This window comes from Orussus abietinus, unplaced genomic scaffold (assembly GCF_000612105.2).
Source record: "Orussus abietinus isolate OABI.00-Male unplaced genomic scaffold, Oabi_2.0 scaffold1, whole genome shotgun sequence".
In the NCBI taxonomy this organism is placed as follows: domain Eukaryota; kingdom Metazoa; phylum Arthropoda; class Insecta; order Hymenoptera; family Orussidae; genus Orussus; species Orussus abietinus.
The window spans coordinates 3,130,084-3,140,673 of record NW_019396017.1 but is presented as its reverse complement, the minus strand read 5'-3'; the positions used below and the strand labels follow the sequence as shown (position 1 = coordinate 3,140,673).

The following is a 10,590-nucleotide window of genomic DNA, read 5'->3' as shown; positions in this document are numbered from 1 at the left end:
CAATTTTCCGGGGAACTTTTATAACTTTCCGGGAATGAAGAATGCACATGCAGATAGCCGGGGCACTCCTAGATTAAAGAGATGGGAGCTCTAGATTTTGGGCCGTAAGCGCGCATTTACTTGCCCACCACATTCCCTCGGTGGTTTATTAGACGGTCCGATTTACGACGTGCCACGGACCTATCGTGCCATACAAAAGTGAGGATCACCCAATGTTTCGACATAGTAACGCCTGTAGTGACTCGGTTAAATTTACGCATTCATGACCCGTCCATCCGCAGCCACTAATGTCCTAACCAGATTTATACGCGATTTATGCATAGCGAAGTGTCAACGACGGTCGTGTCAACGGTTTCTATTTGGAAATCAACCACGCTCGCAGGCCGCTACACTTGTACAAGAACGAATCCACCGCAATTTCGGCCTAGAAAAATAATCCAAGACCCTTTTAAAAATATCTAATCCTCGCTCGCCCATTCGGCCCATTTCGAAGCGGCGCGAATTTCGCTAACCGTACGTTCTGCGGGAACAAATAGCCGAGTATCGCGTTTTACCGGTAATGAAGGATAGAAGGCGAGGCCATTTATTCATTCATTAAGCCGCCGAAGGCTGGCGGGTCCGAATTATTAGAACATTAGCCTGATTGAACCGAGCTGGGCTCGGCCTATTCCCGATACGTGCCATCGTGTTCCTGAGTAGTTGCGTGGTGTCGGATCAGGTCGGATTTATGGAGCCTCTTTTCACCGGAAACGGTGTTCCAATATTCCCCCTTATCGCTCCACATTGGCCCCGAAAATGACAAACCACGGTATAATCGAACTACTAATTACCCCTAAACTAATGACATAATTTTACGTAAAACTAATTCTGCAATTCTACGGACACGTACGTCGCTGTTAATTTACAAAAATATATTAAGAGTTAAGGAAATCGCGTACAAGTGAGAGCCGACGTAGTCCCGTAAATCATTCGTTCCCGTGAGTACATGGCCACGTTTAAATATACTTTATTCGCCTTTGTATGTACAGTTTGCATGATCATTAACGCATTACATATGGTACACCTGTAGGGGCGGAATTAAGGGATATAGAGCTCTTCTGACCCAACGTTCCCAAAGACTCGTGGAGGGGTTTCTCGTCGCGCCTTCCCGAGCGCAGGAAGTTAAAAGTCCGCTACACGTGATAAGACAAGCACATGCTGTATAGCAATAGTATACATACATACATACGCGCATCCACATGTCCTATACATATATGCCGTTACATGTATACTTTATGAAAAATGTTCTAAGGGGCCGAAAGGCTCCTCACGGGGCCGTTGCCATGGACGCTTTTCAAAGTGCTTAATGGTATGAGTAAAATTTCACTCCGATCGGTAACTCCAAAATTTCCGAGCGGACTCGACAAAACTGCCCAACGAATTTTAAGTCATACGTACGGTCATTAATTAAAATTGCTACCGGTGATAAATATAATACTAAATTCATCGCAACAAAAAATAAGGTCTTTCCATCCTTCGCTCGTTACTTCAAATATTTTATATTCAGATTTTTAATTCATTCGAGTCAGGGCGTTTCCCTCGGACACATAATATTGGGTTTTTGAAGAATGAAAATGTGTGTCCACATATTCTTAGGCCCTCGGTAGAATAAAAATGTCAATCTCTCCTCTCAGGGCTTTCTTCGGAAGATGCCTCTTCGTCGCGAGAAATAAAACATTTCGTATGCTCATAAATGAATCGGATAATTTGTTCGGTGGAATTATTACAGTCCCGATTTCGGGAAGGCCTGATACCTCGAGAATTATCATTAAATTCACTTAAACGTTCTCGAATCAACCCTCCACAGTACTCTTTGTCGGCTCCTCGGTGAGGAATTAAATCGTCGAATACTACTTACACCGTTTCGCACTTAAGCTGAAATGTCGAAATAAGGGGAGAAATCAGTCCAACCGAAATCACGGAAAGAGTTCTTGTCGAAATTAAGTATTAGACATTTTCTGAGACGTCCTAGTGCGAGGCATCGACTGTTAAGTGAAAACGGTGCAATTAGTTTCCTTCCACCATCCACGACTTGCAACGCGCACATTTGCGTACATTTCACGTCCAGCGAAGCATCCCTTACTCGTTACAATTACATAAATTAACAGCTATACCAGTGCGACGCCGTTGAGCATCCGTAAAAGACGCAAGTGTTCCTCGCGTGATATCTGAGAAAGCCACGAGATATATTGTCGTACATAGCGTTTACTTTGCGATCATTTCCAAGCAAGACCGATCATCGATCCGGCTGTAGGAAGACGAGCTCTCCGAAACTGCGCCATGTAATCGCCTTACAAGAAATGTCAGATTTTTCTTAACACCCAGTTTCAGAAGAGCCGATCTTTCGCAGTGCTTTGGCTAATAGACCGACAAACGAGTGGCCAGTTAAGATGAAAGCGATCTCCTCTTTCGCGTGATCCAGCAGCGAATAGGAACACGAGTCGATCCTTAATGTCCTCTTCGTGGATCGCAATTATGAGATTCCCTTCTCACAGCTTAATATTTCGAAACCGATGAAAAACCACCGAAACGGTGAATGACAACTTAACCAGGGGACTTAACTATAAAAATTACACTATTCAATAGGCAAGCTCTCGATTTTTGAATTCATTGCACCAAATGATGGATTAAAAATGTCCTACAAAACGGCTTTCACCAGTCTCGAGTGCTCTTCTGTAAACCCGTGAATTTTTTTTTTTCCTTTTCTTTAATAATTTACATTTGAAAAATATGGAACCCTATTTTCACGATGGGAATGGTCAAACTATAGAAACTGATAATTTTGATTCATTAGAAAGGTGGTGCGCGGCTTTGCGCCACTTATTAGAAATCCATATTTCTCGCGGTTCAATAAAACTTAATTAGGTGAAAATGTTAATGGAGCCTTTAAAGCGGTACGGTATTTAACGTACTCGAGATGTACCGTAAACTTGGCCGCAGTATTGTCAGTACTGTGATCAATAGTGATCGTACGCTCTCGGTGATAATTTTAATATGGAAAACAGAATGGACTCCTTGGTCCGCGAGGCTGCATATATAAATATGCAGTACGGATATAATTCTAATTGCATGATTTTCGTTTATACCGATACCCACACACACGTTCAGGCACGCATGCACCCATACATTTAGTAAAACGCGCACAAAGTGATATATGTCCTACTATTTTGGTATTCCCTGATGTTATCAAGAAGCTCAAATGCTGCATCCACCCTATTATATGTATACCTTTCTTTTTTTAATGACTATAAGTCTCATTTCATTCGATCGAGAGATACGGACGCATCCCGGAAAACTTCGCTAGAAATTTCTTGCATCAATGGCCGTACGAGGAAAATCTTCACCTCAATCGCGCAACGAATCTATTCAACGATATGAAATTATAATAATTATACAAAATTTGATAAGCATACAACCGCTAGAGGATAAAAATCGACGTTTACTCTACGCAAACTGCTGAGCAAAATCATTAGGTATTCTAGTTGGAATTCAAATATTGTCCGTAAATCGTCGCAGGGGCGTAGTTCACCTAACTCTGATTCGACATTTTCCAGTCACATGTTCTCGGAGTTACGCCTGTCTCCTCGACATTGCGTCCTACTCGGAATATCAGACTCATCCTTATTCAGTACGTCAACCGATAGGCAATCGGAGACTCTCTAGCAAGCATTCGCATCGTACAAATATTTGCCAAACAAATCCTAAGAAGAACGCAGCTGAAATGACTCTTGCAAATATTCTACAATAACTAAACCTCCTCTCTGTACTGCAGTAATCCGTGTATCCACTGTTTTAGTGAAAATAATTCAGCCTACGCCAACGCCGAGCTATCTCGTCGCGCTTCCTTTAGTACAATCTTACTGTATCGAAGATAACAAAAATAAGACTCTGTTATTTTTCAAGGAACTCCCCTTCCTCTCCCGGATAAGATCCACGTTGGATCGCGCTCGCGATGGAGCGATATTATGTAGTTGGGCTCAGCTTGTCCTGAATCTTCTGACCATGGAGTCGCTTGTGATCCTTTCTGTATTTCTCGATCGTTAGATCCGCACTCGTAGAGCTCGGCAAACGTAGACTAACGGGATCTAGGCTGGCTGCTAATTTTAAATAAGTCTCCTCCATTTCCCTCGTCACTTTGACTTCGTAATTCAAGTCGGAAGCGGAGGCTGGTTCCTTTGAAACTTTCGGATGACTAGTAGTTTCGTCGTCGTTCGATGACTCGAAGGTTATTAGGTCCTTGTCTCCCTCGGTACTCTGTTCGCTCACGTTTTGCGAATCCGGGGAAACCTTGATATCACATAAATTTGGCATATACGTATCGCGTGTACTTACCGCTTTATTTTCCGACACGTGACTCCTTTTAGCGGACGTCACGCGTCTCTCCCGTTCGCTCGCTTCAACGTCCGATTTCTTGCTCCCCGACTTCGTTCGCTCGATGCTCGCCGAGGAAACGTTTTGCCTTCTCTTGGAGGTATTGTCGGCGGGCTTTTGTGCGCTTCTTTCGTTCAACAGCAAGGACTTCTCCGAGCAACCGGAAGATTGAACCCACTCCGCGACCCTCTGTAATTGTGCGGAATCTTGCGGCAAGATCGGAGCGTTTTCTTCGCTGCTCGTAGATGCGGTTCTCCCTGAACGCGAGGACTTTGCCGTGTGAACTAGAGCCGTGCTCGGCCGACCATTGCCGGTCGTGTATAGTACCGTTTGATACTGGCCAACGTTATCTAATAAAATATTTTTCGAGCCTGGCGTAACCCGGACTAAGCAATTTCTTGGTCCTGTCGCTCTCTCTTGCCAGGTGACCTTTAAGCTAGTGCTATTATTGTACAAGGAGTGCTTCTTATTTATCGGCTGCACCGCGTCGCTGGAACTACTAGACGGATCCGAGGTTGAAATGACTAAACTGTCGTTGCTGAAGCTAGGGCTAGCGGCATCTTCTGGCTGCCTGCAGTCGCTTTGGTTCACCAGGTTTTCGGCATTCGTTACCTCTATCACCGTCAGCGGGGTCGAGCCGGTGTCATTGATTCGCGATTTGTCGTGCTTCCACACTCTATCGTTAATTACATCTATTCCCGTGTCACCGCTTGTACGTGACTTGTGCTCCGAGCTTCCATCGCTTGAGTGCAAGTGTACCTTTGATTTTGCCCACTCGTTTTTCCACAGCCGGTCGTTGATCACGTCTATTTGACTTTGCACCTTTTGGGTCGAATCACCGTCAGACTTCCTCGCGCTGGTGCAGTTCGTATGAGGCGACTTTTTCTCAAATTTATACCAGGAATTTTGGCCAGATTTAATGATACTCTGAGAGTCCATTCGTTTGCTACCTCTAATCTGGCGTGTATTTTCAATTATTGTTCTACCAATTGCTTTCTCGTTGGTGGAAGAGATTTGATTTCCAAAAGTCTCGTTTTGATTCTCCGATTGCAGACTGATTGTATTATCGGCCATATTCAACATACTTTGTTGTCTTATAGAATTTTTTAAATTTAAATATGCTTTAGTACCATCTCCGATAAAATAATCAATTCTTGGGTTTTCGTTACCTTGATTGCTTCTAGTGTAAGATTTCTCGTTTACGTGTTTAAATGTGGTGTGCTTCGTATTGTCATTGTGTCGTTTCACGTTGCCATTGTTAAAAGTTTTGTCATCCATCTCTTGGATGGTATGAGACATGGTGAAATATTCGATATTTTCATTTTTTAGGACCGATCGATCGTAGCTACTGAAGTTATCGTTAACTTGCATTTTATTGATACTGCTGGCAGTTTCAGAGGTATTTTGTGCCCCTTTTGTTTCGCAATCGCTGCAGGAGTAAAGATTTTCAGTATCCATTGTTTGAATTCCAGTATCGATCAACAAAATACTTTTGTGACATGTACAAGTATTGCAGTGCTTCGCAAAGATTCGTTCTTTCTCTCGATCTTCGAGAACCTTGGCCATTATAGCAGCTGATACCATGTCAATAGGAGGTTTTGCCGTATCGCATTCGTCGTCACTATCTTTATCAATATTTGCTTTCGTCACATTGTACACCATGGCAGTAGGCGGAAATGTGGAAATAGGAACGGTGATACTTTTGACGTCAGGAATAGTAGTATCACTGGTACGCCGTTTTTGAGCAACATAAGTTCTAACTTTTGCTTGAACTTCAGCTGGTAACTGAAAATAAAACACAAGGTGATTGGTAGTAATATTTAAAATCGCCACTCACAAAGCATCCGTAAAAATAACAAGGAAAAGGAGACATATTTCTTACCGAGTCATATTTTTGTCCAACAAAATTGGAAGGTTTACATTGAAGTAGTTGAATCGCAAGATTTACATCGTTTCTATAATTTTCCTGCGAGACAATAAAATCCTTTATTCTATTACACGATTTAAGGAATAAAAAAGCATAAAGTGATAGGTTTATTACGTTACAAGGCAACTACAAATAGACTGAAGAAGATGAAAAAACATACATTATCCTGCGTTAAGCGATGTATGGTATAATTTGCATCTGCCAATCGATGAGATAACGTGGCTATATCTTTTGTGAAAGCTCCTTTTTCCGTCTCACATTTATCCACTATTCTCAATAATTTATCCTCAAGATTTTGGTTCACTTTTTGAACCCTTTTATGTGCTTCGTGAAGTCTTGAATATTTCTCTTGCCATGTAAGGACCTCTTCCTTTATGGATGCCAGCTCTCCGTTAGGAAACTTATCGGCTTCGTTCAGAAAATGGGTTTCCATTGTCACAATGTGATTATCTCTTTCTAAAAGCCGTTGATGTAAACTTTCTATCTCGGCATGCAAATGCATGTCACTCTGATTATGGACTTCTACAATGCACTGCATGCAAGAACATCCGCATCCCTACAACATTTCAATAAAATTGTTTACTCCCCGACAATATTAAGTGATACTTTAGCAAATGGTTCTCCTTCGAGCATACATACACCAATTGCATTTATATATAAACAATAATGCAAAAATACATCATATTCCATACAAAACCACTGTAAAGGCATCGTGGAGACCACTAATTTAACAATGTCCAATATCATTTGTGAAACATGTTCAATCTAAACTATCAGCTAAACAATTGACACCAATTTTAAGTAAATATAAATAACTCTCCTTTCCATATGACCGACGAGCTGAATTACCTGAATCTAACTGACCGCAATTGAAAACAATTATAGCAGTTCGCATCTTATAAATTTATCCTTCTTACGTTTAACTTAACACTGCCTACGTACCTTACATTTTTCTGCCATACTGATGTTCGGAAATTAAAGCAATACTAACAAAAAAATAGCGTAAAACTGTACGTCTTTGATATTGAAGCCTCATAACCCTCTTGATCAAGACCGTGAGTTTTGTATGCGTGTTACCTTTCATTCAATTGCTTGCTTCATTGATTCGGTACAGTAATTCATAAACTAGGAAAACAAAGGCTGACACTATGTATTAGGCTAATACGGTTATAAAAATTTCATTAAACATTGGTGAGATGACCAAAGTGCTCGAAACTGACAAGTGTATGAATTATCTGTCGTCTGCCACACGTTCAGTGTGACGCACCGACAAGGTTCGTCGATATCAAGGATACACAATTAAATGTTGATTCTCACCTTTGCTGGTAGAAGACGAAAGCAGCGCTACTAACTTGAGAACTATTTTCCAGCCTCACTTCCGAGCCAATGATTCATCATCTGACGAAAATATAAACATCGTTATAACCTCCAAAATGCCGACCGCCGAGAGGAATGCGCCAAATATTTTAGTTACTGGTAACACTTTAAATCAAATATTATTGAGTGCTGTAATTTAATATTTCAATGATTCTGTAACCAGAAAGTCAGTGTTAACATTACGTAGGAATATAATGGTTTTGGTTCTGTTTTTCTATAGGAACTCCTGGAGTTGGAAAAAGCTTGTTATGTCAAGAATTGGCAGGAAAGACTGGATTGATTTGGCTTGACGTTAGTAAAATCGCAGTTGAAAATAAATGTTTAGAAGAGTTCGATGAAGTATATCAATGTCCGGTGTTGGATGAAGATAAGGTATAAACATTTACTCATAAAATTGTATTTTGATTAAGTATGAATCAATGGTTTTTGTTAAATACAGTTACTTGACGGAATGGAAGACTTAATGAGCGAAGGTGGAAACATTGTAGATTATCACGGAGCTGACTTCTTTCCAGAAAGATGGTTTGATATTGTTTTTGTTTTAAGAACGGATAATACGATTTTATACGATCGTCTTGCTGCAAGGGGTTATTCGGGAAAAAAATTGGAAGATAACATTGATTGTGAAATATTTCAAACGATACTTGAAGAGGCTAGAGAGTCGTACAGAGAGGAAATCGTTCATGAATTACAAAGTAACACTCCTGAAGAACTCCATGAAAATGTAAATAGGATATGTCAGTGGCTTCAACAATGGAAACTAGATAATAAATAAATACTTTTTATTTTGAAGAATATGTATTCATCTACATAAATTGTAAATTCCCAGCCAGAAAATATAAATTTATATATATTTACGTATATAGCTATTTAGAACATATGTACATCTTTTTTATTTACTATATTCATAAATATTTCCTATTAATGGATAAATACATATTTTATTCTACTATACCTAAGTCTTGCTTCAATTGTTTTAATCTCAAGTTTATGCTTGAATAGTATTTCATTTTTGTAAGCGCTTCCTTTGCTAGTTTAATATTTTTATTACGGAATGCATCCGACACATCTCTGTAATGACAAGAGTAATTTATATATCTTGAAAGTTGTGAACTGCCAAAGAAACCACTAAAATCTTATACTCTACCTTGTTAGAACATCCAACGTAATTCTATTTTCCTCTAGAAGCTTAAATACTTTTTCTTTGTCATTTGAAACTGCTTCAATTTCCTCATTTTTCTCCATAATTTCCATAAGAAATTCTGAATCTAGGTTTGTTGTCCCTTCAGGGATTGACGATTCGTACTGCTGCAAGATGTACAACCCTCTATCCACTGGATTTAATAACGTATTATAAGCTTTATTTATCAAGGATGATAAATTTTCTGAAATCTGTTTCTCTTTCTGTATCGACAAAAATTTTATTGTAACAGAATTATAAACAGTTAAATCAATTACAAAACGCATTAGCACAACAAAGAATTCTTCATTTTCAAAATTCAGACACACCTCCGTTTTATTCCCAAATCTATCGGGATGCAGTATATTTTGCAACTGCCTATATTTCTTCTGAAGTTCTGCGATTTCAATATTGTAATCTTCTTTAACACCTATCAGTTGAAAATAATTCATCTTTTCTGGTGGATCTTGTAGCGCTTTACACTTCGAACAGAATAACTCCGACTTATATGGAAAATTACATTGCCAACATTTTGGCGGGCAATCAGTGGAGTATCGAAAAGTTCTTAGTTTATCAGGCGAATATTGAACATTTTTCCTGACTCCGAACATGTACGTCCTCGAATTTCTACCGAAGTCGATAGTTCCATACATAAAGTTTCTCTTAGTAAGTCTCAGAAGACTATGCAAAGTCCTTGATCCCATTATTATTGATATATCGTAATCTGACGTAAATAACTAAATGATGTACCTAAAACTTTGACAGCATAATACCTACCTACATTTTAAAACAAAAATACGTAACAGGTATTATCAACTATCAATCACATACATAGGTTTTAGAGTTTCTACTATTTCACTGTCCACAAAACTAATTTAATCTTACGTCAAACAGTATCACAGTAATTTAATTCCGGTTGAATAACTAGATTGCAGCTGCCTTGTAAAAACTTCAGTTTACAGCAAATGAAATGTTCAAAATTTAATATAAGTCTTTAACTCCAATAACTCATCCGAGCTACACAAATACTAATTACTTGTTACGCATAAACAATAATTGCTTGTGACATTATTCATGAGTTGTCAGAGTATTCACGTTGACTCGTATTTACTCGTATTATCGCATCTTTCGATGCTTTAGCTGTCGAGAGGGCAGCACAGCGCCTAATTACGAAGTAGGGTCGTGGCTCTCATCTTCTGTCTGGGTTTATCCTCTTGGTGCACGGTTAGTTTTGAACACGCTAGATGCGGTTCTTTCCCATCCGTGAGTGAACTTGTAGCATGAGGTTCAGAATCAGAAATCGTACCGGTATAACGACGGGGCAATTTATCGTAACTGTTATATTCGGCATTGGCAGTGGTATTTATATCTGGAAACCGACAGTGGAGGAGTATTTCGCTGCGCAAAACAAAAAACTCCAGAAACATGAACAGGTTATTTAATATATCTCATTTGAGAGTGCATTTCTGTGCGTTGAATTGCAATTAAAGTGCTCGAATCTTGGTACAATTATTTTATGTTATATTTATCTGAAGTTTGTAAGAACGTTGGGGAACGTTAATTTATCGTTTTCTAGGTGGATCCTTAAACGTTTAAACGCACGTACGGTTCCGTTTCTTACCATTGCTGCATTACTCCTTGGAGGATCGTTAATTATAATGACTTACAAGTAAAGTAATAGCATTTATATTGTATG

At 39.5% G+C, this 10,590-nt stretch overlaps 3 protein-coding genes across 6 annotated transcripts; 1 reads left to right on the top strand and 2 right to left on the bottom strand.

The window, feature by feature from the left end:
• Window positions 1-897: 897 nt before the first annotated feature.
• LOC105697914 (adenylate kinase isoenzyme 6) lies at window positions 898-8,506 on the top strand. Its single transcript, XM_012421651.2, has 4 exons — window positions 898-977; window positions 7,708-7,813; window positions 7,935-8,086; window positions 8,154-8,506. The coding sequence occupies exons 2-4, from the start codon at window positions 7,771-7,773 to the stop codon at window positions 8,487-8,489; spliced, it is 531 nt and encodes a 176-aa protein (XP_012277074.1). The 5' UTR covers window positions 898-977; window positions 7,708-7,770; the 3' UTR covers window positions 8,490-8,506.
• On the bottom strand, window positions 991-7,567 carry LOC105698154. Of its 2 annotated transcripts, none has more exons than XM_012422160.1 (4): window positions 7,280-7,567; window positions 6,498-6,893; window positions 6,293-6,376; window positions 991-6,195 (listed from the first exon to the last, which is right to left on the bottom strand). In XM_012422160.1, exons 1-4 carry the CDS (start codon window positions 7,295-7,297, stop codon window positions 4,003-4,005), a joined length of 2,691 nt encoding a protein of 896 aa, XP_012277583.1. In that variant the 5' UTR covers window positions 7,298-7,567; the 3' UTR covers window positions 991-4,002. The 2 variants fall into 2 exon arrangements, with proteins under 2 accessions (XP_012277583.1, XP_012277584.1); XM_012422161.1 differs by having other exon boundaries at window positions 7,415-7,567.
• Window positions 8,483-9,976, bottom strand: LOC105697913 (iron-sulfur cluster co-chaperone protein HscB, mitochondrial). Of its 3 annotated transcripts, none has more exons than XM_012421649.2 (4): window positions 9,726-9,976; window positions 9,224-9,644; window positions 8,862-9,118; window positions 8,656-8,785 (listed from the first exon to the last, which is right to left on the bottom strand). In XM_012421649.2, the coding sequence occupies exons 2-4, from the start codon at window positions 9,596-9,598 to the stop codon at window positions 8,656-8,658; spliced, it is 762 nt and encodes a 253-aa protein (XP_012277072.1). In that variant the 5' UTR covers window positions 9,599-9,644; window positions 9,726-9,976. The 3 variants fall into 3 exon arrangements, with proteins under 3 accessions (XP_023290483.1, XP_012277072.1, XP_012277071.1); XM_012421648.2 differs by having other exon boundaries at window positions 9,224-9,671; window positions 9,780-9,976; XM_023434715.1 differs by having other exon boundaries at window positions 8,483-8,785; window positions 9,224-9,976.
• Window positions 9,977-10,590: the final 614 nt, after the last annotated feature.